The sequence below is a fragment of the Pantherophis guttatus genome, chromosome 1 (assembly GCF_059756535.1).
Source record: "Pantherophis guttatus breed Tessera chromosome 1, ASM5975653v1, whole genome shotgun sequence".
Classification (NCBI taxonomy): domain Eukaryota; kingdom Metazoa; phylum Chordata; class Lepidosauria; order Squamata; family Colubridae; genus Pantherophis; species Pantherophis guttatus.
In genome coordinates this window covers 276,848,280-276,872,895 of record NC_142063.1, presented here as the reverse complement: position 1 = coordinate 276,872,895, position 24,616 = coordinate 276,848,280, and the positions used below count along the sequence as shown (strand labels likewise).

General features: G+C 38.4%; 1 protein-coding gene across 1 annotated transcript in view; it reads right to left on the bottom strand.

Annotated features, from left to right (window-relative positions):
• The window catches only part of SLC35F3 (solute carrier family 35 member F3), a 118,723-nt gene extending 95,727 nt beyond the window's left edge, over positions 1-22,996 (bottom strand). Inside the window, exons 1-2 of the mRNA XM_034428324.3 lie at positions 22,457-22,996; positions 21,414-21,640 (exon numbers count right to left, since the gene is read on the bottom strand). Of these exons, the coding sequence (XP_034284215.1) occupies positions 21,414-21,640; positions 22,457-22,509 (280 nt within the window). The 5' untranslated portion in view covers positions 22,510-22,996. The remainder of the gene's footprint in view (positions 1-21,413; positions 21,641-22,456) is intronic.
• Positions 22,997-24,616: the final 1,620 nt, after the last annotated feature.

Below are 24,616 nucleotides of genomic sequence, written 5' to 3'. Positions count from 1 at the left end.
TGAACAAAGGCTCTAACAAATTAAAAGCAAACTACAGCTCTCTTTCCTGTGTGTGTGTGTGTTTTTTTTTTACAGGGTAAAGTCAGAGCACTGCACTTGTATGCCATGTTACACTTGGCTGTGATACAGATGACTCATTAGTGGCATTTACAAATGGAAGAACTAGTAGGTGAGTACAAGAGCTTTCACTGCCTAGTATGTTTTGTGGAAGGATCCAGGAGATGAGTACAAGGAAGCTTATTCTTAGCAATATATGATACATAAGCATGGTAATTGTTGCAGGTGGAAATGGTCATATATTAAAAATGGTAACCATCTAAAAGTACCAAAGAAATATCCACCAAGCACTGTTCACCAGATGTGCTAGACTGTTGCATAACAACACAGCCTTCTCCAAAACAGGTACCTTAAAATCTCAAAATCCAGAATATCATTTTGTCTTTCAGTCTGAAGTGTGATTTTCCTACAAATTGTTAAATTTTGAATTCAATAACACCATTCATTTTGAGTTTTCCTCTTAAGTTTGTTTTTCTTGCAGATTCTTTCAAAGTTTCAGAGAATCCTCATGAACAGCATGGTTGTGTCATGGAAGATAAAGACTGCAGAAGGCATTTAGCGCAAATAGCATAATGAAGGAAGTGAGACATAGACATGTATCCTCCCATAATATTAGAAACATAAATGAACAATAACATTTTCAGAATTCCAAATTTGTCCATTAGGCCTAAAAGACTTAGTAATCTTAGTAATCATACGTTTTGTATAAATATGCACACACATATTCCCCCCATTTACATGAAAAGCTAAATGCAGAAATATTTATTCTGAAAGATAATTTCTTCAAACACAATAAAATTTAAGTGATTAAAAATACTTTTAAGACAGCAAATACAATGTTAAAATACATAATCAATACCTCAGAATAGAAATATTAAATTTAAAACATGAAAAAAATGAAGGGAAAGCAAAAAATAACAAGTTGTTCCTCACAATTTTTGTTAGAGACTGTAATTAAGAGGATTATCTCTCCATTATCTGACACAAATGCTGAGAAGTCACTTTGACCTGCAGAATTTATGGGAGAAAAATATTATTCATGCTGCTTTCTTTCATACAGACGATCAAGAAGATCTATGTTGGAAAACATAATCACTTGGGGAACTAAGCATCTGTCCTGGGCCTTAGATGATTAATAAGGGAAAAGTCTATCAATATTTTTCAGCATGTTAACTAAATGGAACTTTGTCAACGGTCAACAACACTGTTGCTTGTTCCCCAAGACTAGTAGAATACTACTCCTGGGGAACAACCAATCGAGGTGGTTTATTGCTACAGTACCCTGAATGTAGATTTTCCAGAATGATCCCAATGATCAGCTTGAGAAACAGGATGCTGGACAGTAATGAGATTCAAATCCCGTCACTACCGGTTCGCTCATGGACGCACTCGCACGCATGCACGACACTTCTGCGCATGCACAGAAGTTTTTGCGCATGCACAAAGATGTCCAGGCGGGTGGGCAAAGCCTCCCCCCGCCACTACCGGTTCACCCGATCCAGGGAGAACTGATAGCAACCCACCACTGATGCTGGACCTGACAGACTACCACAATGGGGACCTTCAAAATATTTCTCCAAGTATTGTTAGAGTCAAACTTTCATCAACAGTTTTCCATTCTGATAGACAGTCATGTAAGTTCTGTAAATAAATAAACTCCAACCAATTGCATCTCTATATTTTCTAAGACAAGCGATCAGAGATAACTAATTTAGGTGAAGTAAATGGCAGGTCCAATTTGCCCCCCACCAGTTAAGGATCATAGTGGGAAGCTGGGAGGTCTTTGAATTTATTAAATTGCTTGCCCAATTTCTGATGCTAGAAAAATTATCCTCAGAAGTTGAAGAAGGTACAAGCAAAAGAGATTTGCAACGCTTAGATTGGAGATTATATCATCCTTGGAATCCCTAATGTGGATCATATGCAATTTTAATGCAACTAGTAATATGTCATTAAATTTTATTTTATTTATTCTATGCATTTTTGAAATAATTTATGTACATAGAGAGAATTAAAAAATCAAGAAAAAATATTTCTTGCATATACCATACCTTCAGTAAGCTGTTACATTACATATTACTTCACTGTTTCTTATTCTATTAGAATATAAATTTGTGATTAAACATTTGGTTAAATGGCTGATGCTTAGAGATGTAACATCCCTCTGCACCAATAAAAGCCTGCATTTTTATTAGGTTATTCCTTGAATTTTAGTTAAGTTAAAGGGGAAAAAAAACCCTACCACTGTCAACTAAACTAAGATCCTTGCAATTTTATACAGGACCTGTGATTTAAAATAGTTTTTCCAATTAAGTTTTTCTTACACAAGCTGGATATGGTACATTAAGTTTTGTTTCCTCATCTAGTTGCTTTAATTTATCCTTTATATATGGCAGCAGTGAAGAATTACATTTAATATGCAGATATTGTGAAATATAATGAGAAAGCCTATTCACGTATATTTATGCTCCTCCTTCTCTGACTGCTTTTTCTTTAATCCTGAGAAGAAGACTCAGTTTTGTGCCCCATATTTTGGATTAAATATGTCCAGGTTCAATCCCTGGAATATTCTATTGCAAGGGTGTCAAACTCAATCCTGTCAGGATTTTATTTGACCTTGGGGGGGCAAGAGGGGCATGACATGGTTGTCGCAGCTGACTGGGTGGGCGTGGCCAGGGCCGGCATGGCAGGGGCCAGTCCTTCACCATGTGGGGGCCGGATCTGGTCTGAAAGCCGTGTTTGACACCCCTGTTCTACTGGATCAACCAACAAACAATGACAGAGATTTTTGCCTAAATCTGCCTAAATCTTGAACAACTGATAAAAGTCAGAATAAGTACCATTGATCCAAAGGAACAGAGAAAACCTCCCAATCTGTGCCTTCAAAATATCTTCTACTTACAACTTATAAAAGTCCAGAATCTTGCCTGAGAATTGTACAAGTTATAAACCATATAGTAAAGAAAATAGCAGCAAGTTGGAGAAGTCCAATCTAAGATACCATGAAAAATATAAGGTACCCTCCTATAATTCCTGTGTTCATCAGTTCCATAATATGTTTGCATAAATTTTTTTATCATGCAGTCTCCTGGCAATCTGGACAAGGACTGAAAGGGACAGGGGCTAGATGGACAATGTGGACCAATCCAGATTACAGAGCAAAAAGATACCACATTGGATTGGTGTCAATGATTCACTCAACCTAAGTGTACAACTCATCAAAAACAGAATTACCAAATGTATCTTTAAGCCAAATATTAACAAGAACTCATTGTTTGCCCAATAACAAGAGCTGGAAGATGATAGGAAAGAGATAACAAACTCCTCTCTATGCCTAGCAAGAAGCTGTGGCATCAATCCTGGATTTAAGGACTGAGTTATTTCATGTGGGAGTAAGTGGTACAGCATTGATTTTTTGGAACCTGTACCTGTCCATGGTACTGAAAAATATGTCCCTTATTGCTCCTATAGTTTCTAAGTCTTAAGTCAGAAGTGTATCATGTTTTATGGTGGTAGAATATATTTCATGTTTGCTTAATACCTGTTAATCCAGAGAAAGAATGAAATATACCTGGGTCCATACATCAGAATCCCTGAAAACATACTATAATAAGAGAGTAATCCTTCATTTTTACCTGGTATTTTTTTGACATGCACTCCCTTCTACTTCCACTTTAGTCTAGCTCATGGGTGTCAAAAGGCCTGGGGGCCAGATCTAGTCCGCGGGGTGCTTAGATCCGGCCCATGGGGCCACACTGGAAAGAGGGAAGGATTGGCCCGTGATGCCTCTGCCTGGCTCCCGAGCTTTGTTTTTGGCTGGGATGGCCTCCTGCAATCCTCTGCCAGCAAAAAGAGAGCTTGGGAGGCCCCTCCTGAGCTCCGTCTTTGCTGGCAGAGGGTTGCAGGAGGCCATCCCTGCCAAAAACGGAGCTCGGGAGCCCATTTTCTCTGACAGAGCACTCAGGCCACCATAGGCGCCCCTTACACGAGTGACGTCAAGTTGACCATGTCCACCCTGGTCCCCCGCAGTCAAACACAACCCTGATGCAGCCTTCAATGAAATTGAGTTTGACACCCCTGGTCTAGCTTCATTAAAATGACCCATTTTAAATATAACATAGAAATAGTATTTAGCTTGAGGGGACATAAAGAAGACAGCTAGCACTAGCACACTCTAAGATCTCAGGTAAATGAATCCACAGAACAATGAAAACAGACTAAAGTTTTCACATTTCAAATAGCTTCTAAAAGGCATTTAATGTAACATAATTCTTCAATTGTTGCCTTGAATATATTAAGTTCCAGTGGTGCAAATTACGTCTTATACTTCAATAGGTGAACTCAGTGTCATACCTAATACTTGAGCTATAAATTTATCCCTCTCCTTCCCTGTTCTCTCTCCCCCAGCATGGTGGGCTGGGCTAAAATAGATAAACAGTCTCACTATCACTCACTTCGATGGCTGAGGATGGAATTCACCTTAACTTGTATTCCATATTGGCTCTGCAATGTTCTCTTGGATCAGGTAATAAGTAATGGTAAAAATCAGGCTAAATAGAAAGTACCATAATATAATGTATCCCCTGTTTGATTGTTCTAAAATGAATCCAAATCTAAATTTCAGAGATTAAAACATTACAGATAGTCCTTGATTTACAACAGTTCATTTGGTGACTATTCAAAGTTACAACAGCACTGAAAAAAGTGACTTAGGACCATTTTTCACAGTTACAACCTTCGCAGCATCCCCATGATCGTGTGATCAAAATTCAGATGTTTGGCAACTGATTCATATTTATGACCACTGCTGTGTCTCAAGGTCATGTGATCCCCTTTCTGCAACTTTCTGACAAGCAAAATCAATGGGGAAGCCAGATTCACTTAACAACCGAGTTATTAACGTATCAACTGCACTAATTCACTTAACAATTGAGGCAAGAAAAGGCCATAAAATGTGGCAAATATCTCACTTTACAACAGAAATCTTGGGCTCAATTGTGGTCATAAGTCAAGAACTACTTTTCTTAAAGAAAAGCCAAGGTAACATATATAATACTATATGGCTTCCTCTACAGTAATTTTTCCCCACAATAATTCCGTGATGTAAGTTGAAGAAAACTGACTGGTCCGAAACTGCCTAGATGTGAATTATACATTGGAGGTGCAATAAGACTTAGAAAAAGGAATTTAGCACAGAACATTTTCAATCAGATAGAAAGATAGGAAATTTATTTCCATCTGTCATATTTAACTAGAATGTTTGGTTCATTGCGGCTGATGTTGTATGTTAAATGGATGACCACTGCTTGCTACACAATCCCAGGTTATATAAATCTGCCTTACTATTATGTGTGAACTTAGCTTTTGCCTGTGCTGTAAGTGCTTTCCCAGGGGGACCTGATTATGTGAATTTTATTTATTTATTTTTATTTATTTATTTATTAAATTTTTATACCGCCCTTCTCTGCTGGACTCAGGGCGGTGAACAGCCAAGAATAAAAAAACATCCAATACAAAATTTAAAATTATTAAAAGAATTAAACAAATTTTGGGCCAGATTTAAAACATCCCAACTAAAATCCGTTACAATTAAAATATCTAAGGGGGGGGGGTGTTACGCCAGCCCAGCTTGTTGAAATAGAAAAGTTTTGAGGGCACGGCGAAAAGCACGGAGATCTGGTATCCTACGTATCTCCAGGGGCAGGTCGTTCCAGAGGGCAGGTGCTGCCACAGAGAAGGCTCTCCCCCTGGGGGTCGCCAGCCGACATTGCCTGGCTGACGGCACCCTGAGGAGTCCCTCTCTGTGGGAGTGTACTGGCCAGTGGGAGGCTATCGGTGGCAGAAGGCGGTCCCGTAAGTACCCAGGCCCTGTGCCATGGAGCGCTTTAAAGGTGATAACCAACACCTTGAAGCACACCCAGAAGACCACCGGGAGCCAATGCAGCTCACGCAGGGTGTCACATGGGAGCGGCCCATCGCTCCTATAATCCCCCGCGTGGCTGCATTCTGCACCATTGGAGCCTCTGGGTGCTCCTCAAGGGGAGCCCCATGTAGAGAGCATTGCAGTAGTCCAGGCGGGAAGTGACGAGAGCCTGAGTGACTGTGCGTAAGGAGTCCCGATCCAGAAAAGGACACAACTGGCGAATCAGGCGAACCTGATGAAAAGCCCCCCTGGCCACGGCCGTCATATGCTCTTCTAAAGACAGCCATGCATCCCGGAGGACGCCCAAGTTGCGAACCCTCTCTGAGGGGGCCAGTAACTCGCCCCCAATAGCCAGCGATGGCACCATCTGGCTATATCGGGACGCCGGAAGCCACAGCCACTCGGTCTTGGAAGGGTTGAGTCGAAGCCTGTTTCTCCCCAGAGTAAATTTTGCCCTTTACTCTGATTTTTCTTTGGCTAATAAAACTCATAAAATGGATTGCACTGAGATCCTTAATTTGCAATGTCTTAACAACCGTGTATGAAGAAGAAAACAAAAAGATTGTATCATATCAATATAAATGTCCTATATTAACCCTAATACTACTTTCTTTAACCAAAGGAAGATGAGGCTTTCCCCATAAATAATTATCTTTGAAGTGCATTATATTTCCTGAATAGTTATCTCCCTGAGATGGAAGACATCATAAAAACAAGGGATATCCAGGGAAATACAGCCTCCTTTATAAGGGCTTCATGTGCTTTTCTTGAGCTCCACATCCAACAAGGCAGACCTGGAAATGGCTTTTGCTATTTCTTCTCTCCTTTTTCATTGCAAGTCTTCCGGCCTTATTCCATTCTCTGCACGTGGACGTCTCTGGGGAAAATCTACCAAACTTTTATCCCATATAAAACCTTATCATGGCAGAGGGAATCAGGACCTGGTAGAATTAATTTCCCCCCCTGATAACTATTTGAGAGGATTTGCAGCCATGTTTAGTGACGCTGTATGTTTTTCCCTCTATGTTCTTTCTCTGCAATTTTCTTTCCATATAGAAACACAGGCTCTGTCAAAATGCCTCAAGGCTGCACTTCTCATAATTAAATACTGTTTTTTCTTATGACATGGTGACACCTGAAAAGCCAGTCATAGTGTGCCATGGAAACTGCCTGTCCAATTACTAGTTGTGTGTTTGCTTCTGTTGTAAACAGTTCTATTTGATGGCCAATTATTTATCTTGGTACCAGCAAATGAATCTAGGTAGCTATGTCCTGCATTACTACAGAAGAAAAAGCTTATTAATCAGAGTTTATAATGAACTACTTCACCACTATAAGAGGCAGCTGACCACTGTAAATAACCATTGCTTTCTTGATCAGGTAACTTGCAGTTGGATTTTGCAAGGCTTAGGATGGCATACTAAGCTTCAAAAACCCCTTAAAATCCAATTTTCTATTTCAGGTGCCTATTTTACCACCAACAATAGGGGATTTCATCAAAATAATGGACTGGAGGATTTGGAGTACAGCCTACACACAGAGATGTAATTAAATGAGAGGTTTGCCATGAAATCCAGTGAATATACTCTCTGGACAGCATAATGGCCATGTAATATACCCATTTTGAAGATAAAATTTGGCAGCAGTAGGGTAAATATATTATTCTTGTCACTTCAATATGGTACAATTATAATCCAACAGGGAACCGAGAAATGGAATCCAAAGCAGGTGGAAGGTGATTGGGTGATTTCAGATAATAAGATTGGCCCTAAACTTTCTCATTGATGCATCATATAAAAATAAAATGGGGCAATCCCGATGCTTCTTTGAAAACAAGATTAAAATATTTTTTAAAAAAACAATACAGAACCCCAGAAAATCACAGGCTATAATATGGAATCCATTTTTTAAAAAAGCACAAACTCTTATCCTGCCTCAAGTAAAATCATAATAATTTCCTGATTTTCCCTCTCTTCTGCAGTCATGTCCCTATATTAATACACAAATATGCAATAAGGAGAACACTGATATATTATAAATAAATCTAGTACTTTATTTCTGTAAGATATGATGCCAAGACTTAAATATGCTTTACGTTTTACCTCAGTGAATGGAAGCTTATGATTAATCAAAGATAATTCATACAGCATGAATTACAGCATTCCTTTTTAATTTAAAGCTTAGATTTAATCTTACTGATCAAAAATTGCACCTACTACATATGGTGTGTGTGTTTTTAATTTAACTGGCACAAATACTTAGCCTGCAAAAGTATTCTACCCCTTGCTGCTCTTTGTTATTTCCTCTTGAACTCAATCACAATTACACTTGCTTCTAAATTTCCTGGATAAACAGAGTATTTTAATTTGAAATTGCAGAACAATTGATCTTATTAAAGTTGGTGATTAGGAAACATGAACCAAAAGCTCTTGGTCTGATATTTATGACCTCTGCAGAATGAAAACAGCTGCAGCATTCTTAATACAATGCTGAAAAATACTGGTCCTGGATTACATTATTTCACAGGGCCATGAGGCAACTCTCCCCTTGTTTCCCAGCTCTGAAATGCTTAGAAAGAGCTTAAGGAGATATCTAGTGCAGCAACAGATCTTATGCCATCAATATAAAACAAATATTACTGTAGTGCAAGTCATTATCTTATTTGCTTCTATAATTCCTCCATGCCAATTCTGACTCACTACTGACACTAAGATCAGGACCTAACACATCATTAGCTTCGCCCGACTGCCAGGCAAACTAGTTCTTTCAAGATCTATATAGCACTTTGCATTTTACACTAGAGACAAAAGATTTGTATACAAAGTCTTCCCTTTTCCTAATCACATCTTTATTCCCTCTTGTATTTAACCACACATCGTGTCTTCTTCATTAGCCACCTCCTTCTTCTCCATCCTTTGCTCTTTTGCCTAGTTATTTCCCAGCAGACACATACAGATTTTTCACCGACTGTCATGGACTTACTTGATATTCAGTGCTTTAACTAATTTATTTATTAAGAGTACAATTCTGTGCAGGCTTCTTCAAGAGCATCTTTCATTGTAGGCAGTGGATATTTTCTGCAGCTAAATATCACTTGCTTCCTCTATTTAATATATACGGAATACAATAAAAAGAATTCATTATTTGATCACTGAAGACAGACTGCCACTTTCAACATACAAATCAATCAATTTTAATAGAGGTCTCAGCTCTTAGTATTAGACTTATTTTTATAAATGCTTTCTGCTACGGTATGTATTGGCATACAGAGATTGCTTGCTGTGCCCTGATACATAGAATTTTAAATCCCTTCTTTTTTATTGATATAATGAAGATAGTGCCACTGTAGCAAATCTTTTTCAGGAATTTTTCTCTTTGTTTTTGCAGAAGATAGTGCCCGCTCCCCTTAAGGCTATGTAGAAATGTGACAAGATAAATGGAATCTTCCTTTCTAGCACACTCATTAAAAGATATAGATACTTTCACATACAAAATGCCAATCTATTCCAATAAAATTTACAGCATTTCAAAGATATTCAGAATGGGATTAGCCAAGATTCAGTGAATATTGCTGACAGAAAATATAACTAGACTTGCTTTGTGATATAGATGCTAATTTTGATGAGCCTTAATTTATTCAATACTATTTTCTCTTGGGTGCAGCTGAATAAAAAATGTTCTAAGAGCACAATTGCATCAATGTTTACTATTTATTTATATGCAATCCTTCCTCTTAAAAAAACCAGGAATGCAGAAAATCATGAAAGTACATAGCTGTATAGTAATTGAAACATTCACATAGAATCTAAGTGGAAATACCTACACCCACATACAAACTTGTATAAACACTGACAGCAAATAGTAATGTAAGAAACATTTTATTTCAAGGACAATGTATTACATCATGCAACATTTTATCTCAGAGATATCCAGATGAATAAAATATATCTTGGATGGAATTTATAAGTGGGGTGCCATCACTGAGAAAGCTCAATTTAAAAAACCTCAAAGAAAAAAACTCAATTTTAAATTTTAAAACCTGCAACTGGGAAATTCTAAGAGACAAAATCCACATGTTTAAAGCTGCCAGTTTAAAGGTTAAAGGTGAGAAAAACTGGCATAGAGCTATGTCCCAAAGGTGTTTTTTCAAGAGGCAACTGGACTTTCTTGTTTTTCTTTGAAGACGTTTCACTTCTTATCTAAGAAGCTTCTTCAGCTCTGACTGGATATGGAAGGATTTAAACTCCTTGCAGACAGCTGGTTATTTGTATGCTTTTAGAAACAAAGGTCACTCTTTTGAAGAGAGCAAAGTCTACATTTTGGACAGAGAGGACTGCTGGTTTGAAACATGTCCAAAATGTGGACGTTGTTATCTTCAAAAGATAACAAAAGGCCTTTGTCTCTAAAAGAATGCAAATGACCAGCTGTCTGCAAGGAATATAAATCCTTCCTTTCCCAACCATCCAGTCAGAGCTGAAGAAGCTTCTTGGATGAGAAGCAAAATATTTTCAAAGAAAAAAAAAAAGAAAGTCCAGTTGCCTTTGAAAAAAGCACCTTTGGGATAACCATGACTTGGATGACTGAGAATCTCCATTGATATTTGGCATAGGGCCATACACACAAGCGGGACCTTAAACAGAGTCAGTACTAACACTAACCAACAGATAGTAGTGGGGATGGATTGAAGTTCCTCTCATGGGAAATAGCACTGACCAACATTTTCTCTGGGATACCGGTAGATTGATTGTAGAATAAATCAGCTTGGCTTTCCAAGATGGCTGAAAATCTCATCACACTGAGGGAAAACACAAGAGAGATACTGATTCAAAATTGTCACACCCTTTTTGTATGGGGTCAAGGCCTGCATCACTGACAGTATTGTTCTTTGTAGGATTACTGGGATATAAATAGGATGACTGCCCTCATAAAAGAACATCAGGAATGTAAATATATTTATCCTATGTTTTGCTTTCTCAGTCAAAACGTCAAAACGTCCATTGTTGTTGTTTTCCAACTAAATAATTTAATGGGAAAATGGGGGGAAGGAAACATGTTTCTATCCTAAAATGGATAGCTTTCGTCTAGTATGCTCTGCCCTTTATTAAATATCACATTCTTATGTAGAAACTGTAAGAGTTTACAAGGGGAGCTGACTGGAAGCTCAAATTACATTTTTTTTTCTTTTAGCGGAAGTCATGGATATTACCTGAATGAATAACAATAAGAATTCTTGAGCTCTAATATCATTGCATTAACTTTCATCACAAATTTTCTGGCTGCCACTATTTTTGCTGCCTTCCTTCCCTAAAGCCAAACATTCTGTTTTTGAATATAATGATTGATTATGTGCATTAAGTCATTGTTGACCCTTAGTGACCACATTGATAGATTTTTCCTCATGAGTTTTTGAATATAAGCCTTCCACAAAAAAACCATTATCATCTTTTTACATCCTCGCCTCCTGGTGTTAATAATACATAATAAAATAATACATTAAATACCGAACAGCTTGCTGATCTTTCATAACCACCAAAATCTGATGCTTGAGGTAGCTATCCTCCTCCCTCTAATTATACTGCTTGTCCTATTGCTTAATGAATGTACAGAATGTTAACATTATATTTCTTGACCTTAAAAGTTCAATCTGATGCATGCCTATTTTGAAGTAAATCCCAATTAGTTCAATGAGGCTTATCTCAAATCTTGCAACAGAAAATTGCAAACCTCTCATTTGGTTCTCTGTCCTACAGCTAGCACTGCAGGACTGCAGATTGTCCTGTAATTACATCTTTTTCCTGTGCATATTTTATATTTGGAAAAATGTAAAGAAATAAGTGATTCATTGAATTAAAAGGGCTTAAAGGTGAATATAATTAAGTGTGAATTGTGGTAAACTCAGGTATTATATGCACAGATGTAATAACATTTGTTTTCCTACAGACATTTTAAAAATGAATGCTTTTGTGGCTTATTAAAGTGAAGAACTATATAAAAGTTCACATTGTATATGTTATACAGCAGAAAAAGTGACTTTAATTTAACCATACATAACTGCAGCAATTTCAATAAATCACCCAAGGATCAATCTCTACAACCGTAATTATTCTAAGTCCATTCCAAACACCTGTCAGTTCAATCCATTTCCAAGACCCAGTTTTTTTCCTCAAATATTATGAAACTTTACATGGCTTATTAAACTTCTATTGCTCTGCAATAATTTTATGATAACTAAAAAAAATTCCCAAGCCCACGTGTCAGAAAGTTTTGAGCAGTTAAACAAAACAATGAAAGTACCCTATGACAATTTTTAGCACTTTTTCTGAAGTGCATGGTAATGTACTTGGCATTTGAAGGAAAATAATATACATATGTATTAATGAATAATTATGCTGCTTCCTATCTTTAATACTTATAACATTCTTCATTGAACCAATTAACAGAGTAAGCTGATAAGAAATTTCAGTGGAACAGAGAAAAAAGATTTGTTTTCAGAGAGCCCAAAAAAACCCCCTTTCACCCAAATTCCTTTCCATTTTCCCCAACCTGGGATTATTTTAGCAAATGAGAGAAAAAAGAAATATATACATATACATACATACACACACACACACACACACACACTCACTCACTTTCGCACACACACACACATAATTTAAAGCCAAGAATAAAATGTAGTGACAGGAATAGCACAGCTACTATCTCCTCTGGAAGACTAAATAACATACATCCCACTGAACCAACATTTGACACTTTTTCCTATGCAATACCCTTGCTGAAAGTAGGAAAGAGATACCTTTTTAAAAAAAAAAAAATTCCTCAAGAGAAATTTGAAAAAGTCACACAAGGACATGGACAATATATAATAGGAATGGTAAGAGCTATTATGGGGAATAAAGGATTCATTGGAATATGCCTAAGCAAAAAAAAAAAATATTGTCAAGTCCTCAACATCTTTGTGTCATTACTACAAAACTTGCAAATCCTTTTTCATTTCCATTTCTTCAGATATTTTTCTCTGGTCTGTTCTGCTCTTTTATAGTTAGATAGCTATAATGAAATAAAATGGTGGTATGAGAGCAAATTTTCAGTATAGAAAAAGATAAAAAAAACACATTATTGTATCAAGCTGGTATTTTGATTGAAAGGAAAACAGAGTGACAAAATGAACCATTCAGGTGATTTATTACTGAAATTGAATTTTGGTGTTATTGTTGTTGTTACTACTACTGCAATTCCTAGTTTTAAAAAATTAATTGGATGTGAGCACAGCTTCAATGCTGACAAACTAGGTACTGCCTGTGACATATAACAATTTTATGAATATAACAAATTTATTATTCATGGATTTCACACATTCTTTTTTAACCAAGAAGCTGCTTTTTTCACCCTAAGAAAACACCAGAGCATTCAAACTCTGTTGTAATGGCCATTGGCCAAGCATCACTTTGGAATGTCATATTCTGTAAATATATAAAGATAGATCTAAAGGCAGCCACTGTATAGCCAATGTCTAGCAAGCTTCAAGGAGGGAAGAGGCAGGGCCAGTAATCCAAAACTATTTTCTCTAAATTCACTTGATAATTCCCCAGATTCTACATCTTTATTTTATTAATACTGTAATGTCTGTCATCAATTGGATTAACTAAAACCACACTTCACCCTAAATGTAGAGACACAGTGGCACAGTGGTTAGAATGCAGTATTGCAGGCTATTTCTGCTGCCTGCCAGCTGCTTGCAATTTGGCAGTTTGAATCTCACAGTCTCAGCCTTCCATCCGTCCAAGGTCGATAAAATGAAGACCCAGATTGTTGGAGGCAATAGCCTAACTCTGTAAAACTGCTTAGAGAATAGAATAGAATAGAATTCTTTATTGGCCAAGTGTGATTGGACACACAAGGAATTTGTCTTGGTGCATACTCTTTCGGTGTATATAAAAGAAAAGATACATTTGTCAAGAATCATAAGGTACAACACTTCATGATAGTCATGGGAAAACAGTCAATATAAATCTTAAGGATACCAGCAACAAGGTTACAGTCATACAGTCATAAGTGGGAGGAGATGGGTAATAGGAACGATGAGAAGATTAATAGTAATGCAGACTTAATAACTAGTTTGACAGTGTTGAAGCAATTATTTGTTTAGCAGGGTGATGGCATTTGGGAAAACAATTATTTGTTTAGCAGAGTGATGGCATTTGGGAAAAAATTGTTCCTGTATCTAGTTGTCTTGGTGTGCAGTGCTCTATAGCGTTGTTTTGAGGGTAGGAGTTGAAACAATTTATGTCCAGGATGTGAGGGGTCTGTTTCACAGCCCTCTTTTTGACTCGTGCAGTATACAGGCCCTCAATGGAAGGCAGGTTGGTAGTAATTGTTTTTCCTGCAGTTCTAATTATCCTCTGAAGTCTGTATCTGTCTTGTTGGTTATAGAACCAAACTAGACAGAACCAGAGAGGGCTGTAAAGTAGTGTGAAGTGGTATATAAGTCTAAGTGCTGTTGCTAAATATTTCCTTTGTAAGCTTCAGCACTGTCCTGTAACTACAGTTCACAAATAAGTTTTTGGCCTTTTCCAAGAAAATGCATTTAAGACTTACTTTCCATATATACTAGCACAATTCCTTGCTTTCTGAGATGTATTCCATATCATCAAACTGCTTCTGAATGTCTAGATAATCTGCCAACACTCACATCCCCAGATAGATAAGAAGCAGCCACCTACAGACTATCTTCCAGCAGGTGGCAGGTGGGAAAACTGCTTGCTTCCTAGGCTGTTTGTTTCTGTCCTGTGCAATCCAAAATTTTAGTACAAAATACTTCAGAATTGTTGATCTGAATATAACAGTATAGTCTGTATTTCAATAAATATTGTTAAAGTATTTCCGTAAATGAATATATAACAGCTTGCCAGATATTGATATGCAGCCATGTTACAGTGTTTCAGATTTCAGATTTACTTGTTCGACAATTGATCAAATTAAAGTTTTGCAAATATGCAAATTAGCATTAGAAATGTATAAATAATAACTAATAGGGATAGAAGACATTTTAATTTCTTTATTTGATTTCTGTATCTGCCTGTCTCAAGTGACTCTGGACAGTGTACATCATAAAAACAATTAAAACAGTACAAAATAAATATATATAGTTGCTGAGTAAAACTATTGCCAAATGTATTAATATAGCCAAGAAACAAGGCCCTTAGCACACAAAATGCCAAAAGAGTTGGGGTTATCCTAATTTCTAAAGACAGAAGGTTCCAGAAGGTAGGGACTATGACAGAGAAAGCATGTCACCTTATATTCCTTTATGAAATATAAATAGAATTATAATTATGGAATATTAATGTAAAGAATTACCAAAGCAATATTTTTATTAGGACCTAATTACACAAAGTTGGGAAATCTATGTGCCAACTTTATTTTTTGTAATAATCTATCCATTAATACTTTAAGGTTCCCATTTTAAATATTTTTACTTCTAAAACTTACTAACAAGTTCTACTTCCTAGTAAAAAGACCCTAACATATATAGTGATACGCTTTATTGAATTTCCATTTATCTTTTAGTAAATTGGTAATGCTGAGAGACTTATTCTGGAAGCATCATTTCATTTGGTTGATAATATGTATTTTTAAAAATCTGTCAAAGTCTGACCAATGCTGGAGGCAGATGGCTGACATCTATAAAAAGATTTATATGTTGTCAAATAAAAAATTAAATTCTCATGTCCTGCTTACAATGATCTGATTGGTCAGTGTGGAGACAGAATGCTAATACTTTATAAGTCTTCCAGTCTGAGCCAAAATGGCTCTACTTTCAGTATTTGTTTTAATTAAGGTTTAAGTAAGTGTTTAAAAAATTACACCAGAACATGATGCACAAATATATTTCTAATCTACAGTTAATACTGTGCTTAGCACCATAGGTTGCAAGTAGTTATTTCACAATATCAGCTACCACTATATTTTTTCTTTTTGTATTAAAAGGAATACTCCACTGATAATGTTGATTCTGATGTTCTTATTTCACCCAGATAATAATCAATATGATCTTCTTTCTTTTTTTCTTTCTGAATGATCTTTGCCTAATTTCACATGTTTGTATTTGACTCTGATTTACTCTGATTTTATTTAGTGTTGATAATATATGTTAATACTTAGGGAGTTGACTTCGGGTTACCTGTATAAAATGCAATAAATAAATAGTCTATATAAATGGATTTTACCAAGAATTACTGCACTAAGAACAAAATGAAACTTGATAAATTAATTATCAATTATGTATGATGTATCTCAATGTTATGACTCATTCTTTATAAAACAATGAAGTTCAATACGACTCTTCTTCAAATCCCATAAATACAAGAAGACTGAAAAACTGTTGTGAAAAATTCCCATTGCAATTAAGCTTTGGTTACCTTCATTTTCAAAGCCAAATTAAACATGCTGGCAATCTGGAATCATGCTGTAAACATGCCATTGACATGACCTTTCTTATTACATCAAGACAAGCCACAGTTGCTCAACATGAAGTCAATAGGACGATTAGTCATTATGTCAGAACAACACATTAACATTCTGCTTCTGAAGCTGCCCTTCTCATAATGGCCAATCTAGCAGAAGTCAATTAAAATATTTATCTCAATAGGAGTAACAGGGCTATTCATATTGCAAGATATCACTCATTTTAAAGATGAAAGAACAAAGCATGGAAGATAGTAATTACTACAGATGTATGCAGCAATCTAGTTATTTTTGCTAACAAAGCAAAAAGTGCCAACACATTAGCAAAGAAATATATTCTCTCCAGTGTCTTTCAGTTAACATTTCTAATGAACTGCAGATGCTTATGAATAATTCCAAAAATCTGCTCAACATGTACCCAACTTCTCTCTTTTGTATTATTATAAAATGCTTACACAATTATCCAAAAATTTATTAATGAACAATCATAAAGATATATCCTCACCCTAAGATGAATACTCCAGGAAACTTTATAATATGAACATTATTAGAACTATATTGATATTCATATATTTTAGCATATAAAGAGTTGTATAGTATGATTTCATTATCAAAATCATGCCATTTACAAATTCATATTTTATGACTAAAATAGCTGCTGCTGAATGTAATCAATCTAAATATAAAAAAGACAGAGATAGGAAAGGTATAAACGTTGACTTACAAGAATTAGACAAAATCCTGATGGGCCAAGAAAAAGGCATGATTTCGAAAACCTATAAATTGTTGATGAGAATAGAGATAGGTGACGAGATAATCAAAGATACAATGATTGCCTGGGGGAAAAATTTTGGTTATTCAATCCATTTAGAAAAATGGCAAGAGATCTGGTGGGGGAACATAAAATTAGTAGTTTCGATGGCATACAAAGAAAACATCTACAAGATGATATATAGGTGGCATCTCCCACCCGATAGACTAGCTAAAATGCTCACTGGACAGTCTGCCGAATGCTGGAAGTGTGGGTTTGAGCATGGCACCTACTACCATCAGTGGTGGACGTGCCCAAAAGCAGTAAAATTCTGGGGGAAAATAAAAAAAATGGCTTAATGAGATTTTAAATCAAAGGATTGAATGGCGACCAGAGACATGCCTGCTCGGCTCCAAACCGGAAAATATTAAAAAAGACTTATGGTACCTTGCATTACACATTATCACAGCGGCGAGATTGACATAGGCTCAACTTTGGAAAAACAAAAATATCCCATCAGAGGAGGCAATTATAAAGAAGATTTTAGAATGTGCTGAAGCAGATAAATTGACTAAAAAACTAAAAGATAGAGACCAAACACAAACATGTTTATTCTGGGAAAAATTATATATTTGGCTAGAGAAGAGAAAATTATAACCCAAACTAGATGAGGAATTGTATCTATTGAGAAACTTATACTATACAAGTAAAGTGAGGTCGGATAGACCTAATTGATCTACAAAGGTATACAAGTTGTTCTCTCTCCCCCGGAATATAATATAGATATATTGTACCAAATACTAGGTTATTAAGGTACTACTTATAGGTATGCTTGTTATTTGTTGTGTTGTTCTGTATGTTATTTATATGGTGTGTTGTCTTTCTTTTTTAATGAAAAATGTAAATAAAAATTATTTTTTTTTAAAAAAAGAATATATATTCTATTACTGGGAGGATATTCCTTGGATTTCTGAATATTTTTTACAATAGAAAATAGACCTTTAAAACATAAATACAGTTTTGCTTATTATGAATGTTTACTTTCTCTTTTTAAAAAATTGAAAGCACACAATAAACAAATCTTGCATCATGTAATATAAAATAAAACCTAAATATTTAGGGAGAGGAAATACATAATATTGATTATAACATTATTTACAATATTAGCAAGATGCAGAGGATATAAATTTAATAATAAACAAAGAAACAAATAATAAAATAAATAAATAACATTATTTAATATTTTTTCATTTTTTTCTCAAAGCACAAAGTCCTTCTAGACAGAGTTATATGTTTTAATAAGGTTAAGATTTGTGTAGAAATGCATAACAGAAATCTGTGATCCCTAAACTAGCCTTTTCCAAAGTTTCACTGAACTGACAGGCTTATTTTGGAATTAGCTTGTCACCTTTATCACTAAAATTTTTCCAAAATGGGATTATTTTAATTTGAAAGTTAAGATTAACCAGTGCAGTTGCCATTGTTATTACTGTACAAAATTAGCAACGATTAGTCAGAAAACAGAAACCATCTGGGACAAAAGAACAGAAAGTGGGCTTTTGGGAAGTTGAATTTAGTGATCAGGAAGGAGGAACAACCATAGACCTCTAAAACCTCTATGCCAGAGTCTGCCAAAGAACTTGCATTCTTGTTGCTGAAGGCGCTACCAATATGGTGTACATTAGGCATGAAGCAATGGAGAAAGACATCCAGGCTTCAGCAATCCAAATAGGACCAGTGAAACTGAGGAATTGAGTCAGCAGATAATCATTGTCAAAATGGCATTTTTCCCGGGACCTGTCCAAGGTCCTGAAGGATCCATTTTTTATTACTCCTTTCTGATCTATGCTTTTCCCCCTCATTTGGCACTCTACTCTGATGAACCATCTATTCTCCTTCTTTCAGCATCCACCTTGGGCTCACCTATAGTCTGTTCCAAACTAACAGACAATATTGGGGCAGCTGACTATTTACACAAGTGTTGAGCACCTCTGCATAGAATAAAGTACAGTAGCTATCAATTTTATAAAAGCATGGACAATTGTTTCTGTCTCTTTACTTTAGAAAATGATATAATAGCTGTTTTTTTCCAATGAACATAGTGGTTGGCAGCAGCAATTAAGAATACATCCCAATACTCGAAGCTCTTTCAAGACTCAAAAGACTCTCTAAAATGCAGTTCTAATAGATTACCAGTGGGCATTCTTCTAACAATCCCAACAGTCATAATTTATAACTTTCACACCTTTTGAAGCCTATTACACCCAACAGATACATGTTTCGGAGAGAACATCTGCTGTTGGATTAAGATAGGAACACAGAGCTTAGACAGACAGAACTGTATTTTGCTTACTGACCAATAAAAATGCAATCAATGAAATGAACAATTTAAAACCATTCCCTAAGAACAAGAACTATTAGCAATCATTTGTGGGCAAAGCTTCACATAATGTAGAAAAAAGGGGCTAGTTTAAGAGAAATAAATTTTTCTTAATTATTTAACAGATAATGCAGATAAAAGCTATCAGGGTGCCCTGGAAGTTTAAGTAAAAGAGGGATAATCAACTGGTGGTGAGTGTCCCTGCAGATTTGGCAATACAGAAGAACGTGGATTGGGGTTTCTGTGGCAAAGAGATCAGTGTCTACATGATATTAATAATAGCAAAGGTTTTAGATAACCTCAACCAATGTAGGTATTATATTGCAAACTTCTTGCAATCTACAAGTCATTTTCCAAAGATTTTAATATTTCAAATATTTAAATTGAATAAAACCCTCAACAAGAAAATTTCTTCATTTGACAGAATAGGACACTGCATAAGTAGATGGGAAATTATGGGATGCAAAATAGGTAAACTAGTCTCCTGGGGAACTCTCTCCTGAACCAACAGGTAAGGAAATGAAAATAAAAACACGGGCAGCAATTCTTGATGTTGTGTACCATCTGTAATGCAGAGGCATACAACCACAAAGTTGTATTTGGGTATCTATCTTAGCCAAGTCTCAGAACTGGAAAAATGCATTCAGAATATATATGCTAGAGTAGACATATAAACACACACACACACACAAACATACTGCATGCAACATCAGCACTCTGTGATAACAGAGAAATGTTTCTGTGAAAGTTTGGAAATATGAAGAAAAATATTTTTTAAGCATACTATTATGTTTAAAATACCAAGTATCTAATTCATTCCCACAAATTTGTGCTTAATTAACTTGAATTCACAATGCATTTAAAAAATTCAATTAATTCAATTTAGGTACTAAAATAGACAAAAGTTCTATGTTGATCTCTAATTAATATAATTAATATAAAGGTACTAATAGCTCATTTTCTGTAGATTAATTCAATATATGCTGCATCCAAAGAGGAAAACAGCTCATTAAATCATCCAACTGTAAAAACATTTCACCGAATTATCAAATATCAGTTCCTTGAATTAATGATGCAAACTTCCGTCATCATTTCATGTAACATTCCTCCCTCCCTCCCCTCTCTCTCCTTCTCTCTCCCTTTCTCTCCTTCTCTCTCCCTCTCTTTTCAATGGCTTTATACTACAGTGGCCTTTTGCAAAATTCTTATTTGAGCCCAGCTTGAACTTAAACTGAAATCTCTCCTTCAGTCTGAATATTTTATATATAATAGTCATATTTCCTTAACCATCAGAAAGTTTAGCTGGACATATCTGTACTCCTAATATTCTCACAATGGTGCAGGTTTCTCCCATCAGCTTCCTGGAGGATGAAAACATGTGTACAAAAGTATGGCACACGCAGAGGAATCAGCCTGGCAGAAAGCAATTGTGAGGAAAAGATGAGCTTGTACACATTTGTACACATGTTTTCATCCTCCAGGAAGCTGATGGGAGAAACCTGCACCATTGTGAGAATATTAGGAGTACAGATATGTCCAGCTAAACTTTCTGATGGTTAAGGAAATATGACTATTATATATAAAATATTCAGACTGAAGGAGAGATTTCAGTTTAAGTTCAAGCTGGGCTCAAATAAGAATGTGTGCAAATCAGCTCAAGGAGAGTAAACTGCCAGCATTATGGCCTAGAGGAGGTTTCACAGGGTTAATTCCAACTATCAACTTAAGCCTTTCTATCCACCTGTCAGGAGACAGCCTACAGAAAGTTGAAGAGAGAGAGAGGCTGAGGGAAGGGTGGATGTTGCTGTGAGAGAGGAAGAGAGAAACAAGACGCTTACTTTTATAGCTGGTAGCCCAAGGCTGATAGCCGTAATAGCCTGTAATCCGCAGGATCCTTTCCTCGATGGATGTGAGTCCTACCGAAGCGCTGGTGAGGTCTTCCACCGATCTCCATTTCATGTCCTCTTTGATCGCCTCATCCACCACCAGATATTTGAGCTGCCGGAGTTGGGGGCTGATGTCTGACAGCCTCCTGGGGCTGACATCAGGCGACCTCCTCATGCCACTAGAAAGGAAAGAGCAGCAGCAGCAGTGGGTTGAAGAAAAGAAACGGAACAGCCAAAGCAGACCGGGAAGCAATATTCTTGGGAATATTCGTATCAGGAGGGGGGGGGGGGAATAAATAAAAATAAATAAAGGGTCCGCCAAAGATAGGCAGCTGGATTGGGGAAACCGAGGACGGCCACTCGACACCCCAAAGCGATGCTCTCTTAGCACAGCTTTTCTCATCAGGTGCTCTGCAGGCATGCTGGACAACAACACCACCATATCATCCCCAGAAGAAGCTGTAATCCGACCCTCCTGTCTCAGCGGATGGTTCAAGAGAGCCGGCAGCCCCTCCGGGACACACACACACACACGTCCTTCAGCGGTGCCCCCTTGGACGAGCCCGCCAGAAGAGCCCCGGGATACCTCAGCGCATCCCGAGTCGCGGCGCGGGAGACGAAGGGTTCGCCTGGAGCTTTCCCGGTTAGCGCGGCAAGGGGGGGGACGGGGGGGGGGCGCTAACCGGGAAAGCTTCAGGCGAACTTGCAAGCCCTCCCGGCACACCATTCCCTCCCTCCGCCTCCCCGTCGTTCTTGGCGGTCAGAAAGCGAGGACCGGGAGAAGGAGAGCAACTTTGCTCCCACTGGCCCGCCTCGCGCTTCTCCCAGGGCTTGAGGCGTCCCGACCCCGCCTGGGCTCCCTGGCTGAGGCAGCGGACAAGGGAGATGAGTGAGCGCCCGAAGCGGAGCGCGGGGCGGTGGGGGGGTGATCTTTCTTTCCCGCTCCGCCGCGCCGCCACCCCCGCCCTCCTCCCGCCGTCGCCACCGGCACTCACATCGCCATGCTCTTGCCCCTGGCCGTGGCGCTGGGAAACTCGCGGATCCCCATGGGGAAGAGCAGAGGGGGAGTGGGAGCTCCCAGACTTCTCGGAAGGGGCAGCCGATCCGGGCTGGCCGACTCGACGCGGACCGAGAAAGAAAAGCTGCGAGAGAGGCGCGGCGTGAAGTGACCGGGAAGAGGGACGTCGCTTGTGCTGGCCACGGCGGCGGCAAAGGAGTTGCAAAGCGCCCGGCCGAAAAAAAAAAAAGAAAAGAAAAGAAAAAAAGAAAAAAAGAAAAAAAAAAGCGGGGGGCAAAACGGCCAGAGACTGTCTGCCTCCACGCTGGGGTCTCCCGGTGCACCACACGGGCGAGGCGAGGCGTTGGTGCCTGGCTGCAACCTGCTGTTGTTGCTGCTGCTGCTGCTGTTGCTGCGCGTAAGAGGAAACGGAGAGAAGGTGGAGGAAAGAAAACGCCCGCCGACCTCCTCGCAGGCAACTCCGCTCCCTTGCTCGCCTGTCCGCTCTCTCTCTCTCTCTCTCTCTCTCTCTCTCTCTTGCGCTCGGTCGTTTTTCTCTCTCGCCACAGGGGGAGCCCGCTTTTCCCCTCCTCCGCCTTCCTCCTCTTCGTGAAATGAGCGCGGCGGCCGATAGGGGGAGCCCGGGAACGTTTGTGCAGAAAGGCAAGGGAGAAGAAGGCGAAAAGAGCCTTTTTTGGGGGGGGCAGGAACCTTTCGAGAGTTTTGCAGGGTTGGATCTCGCGTCTTCTCCCCCTCCACTCCACCCCCGCCCCCGCTCGTAAAGTAGAAAATGATGTATTTAGTTACTGATTCCTAGAAGTCTTTCTGGCCGTGTTTACCCGAGGCAAGCAAAAACTTGTCCCGCTGACCGGTGGGGGTGAAGTCATGATGTGACCTATTGGATCGCTGGATACGGTCCCCCTGCGTACTGTAGATCGGTCGTCCCCGGCGCGAAAAAGGACTGCAAGCTTTGGCGCAGGAGTGGGCAGCGTGGAGCACAGGGGCCAGCCATCTTGCAGCCTCTTCTAACCCCCTTTTCTGACATCGCCCGGAGCGCCGTCTGATTGTAGCGCTGGACCACAACTCTCTCCCGATTTTAGGTGTAAGGTGGAGACGCGCTCCACGTTGTTTTGGAAAGAGTAAAGAAGAAGAAGAAAACTGAGTGAAAGCAACAACAACCGGAAAAAAAAAAAGGATATCCTGGCTGTGCCCATAGGTATGACACAGCTCATCACTTCTCTCCATCCAATGCAGTCCAGAGCCGTTCACTGAAGGTGCTTTGCAGCCCAAAGCCTTTGCCAGATAGAAAGCCCAAAGTTATGGTCTTTGCTATCAAGCACAAAGGCAACGGAGCAGCCCAGAACTGCTTCCTTTACCTGCCTGTTTTATGAAAATCCAAATGGAAGGGGGGGGGGAAGCTCCTTTTTTCCCCCTGACCTTGGGATCTTTCTATTTTTCATTCTCCTACCTGACACGCGAAGAAGGCAAAGCCAGAGGCAGCTGAGCCAAACCAAAGGCAAAAGGCGGCAGTTGCAGATACGCCATAAGGGCAGCAAGTTTGCCGTATAGGACGTAACCTTGCTAGATTTTATGACATGCAAGCTGGCAAGATTGAACTGAAGAGGAGAGTTATTTATTTCAGGTCTTAGTCATTGCAATGGGACTTGGGCAGGAGAACATCCCGAGAGAGTCTACCGGTATTCACTGTGGAATGATGGTGAGGGTGATGATCGCGCATTTTGAATTTGGCACCCAAATCCAGTCAAATGTACAGCATTGTGGCTTATTTTTGCACGCTCAAGTTAAAACGAAGCAATTCCGATACCCCTTTTTTTGAACCCTCGGGAACCCTGTCCATATATCTTGTCTGCAGAGGAACGTTTTTACGTGTCATCTAAAGGAAAGACCATTTGCTGCTCAGTAGGGAGGATCCCTGACTAGCATATGCCTAATATGTCAGACAATTGCTGCACTCCTATTTCTAACCATTTTAAGGTTTGGCTTGAGAATAATGCAAATAAAGCAACTGCTCTGCAAAGGAGGAGCCAAGGTAATCCAACCACCATCATTTTAACATGGCTAGTCTCATATGCATTCTGTTTGCATATAAACATGGAGCCTTTGGAGTCCACGTAATGATTTACATCCCTTGCTGCTT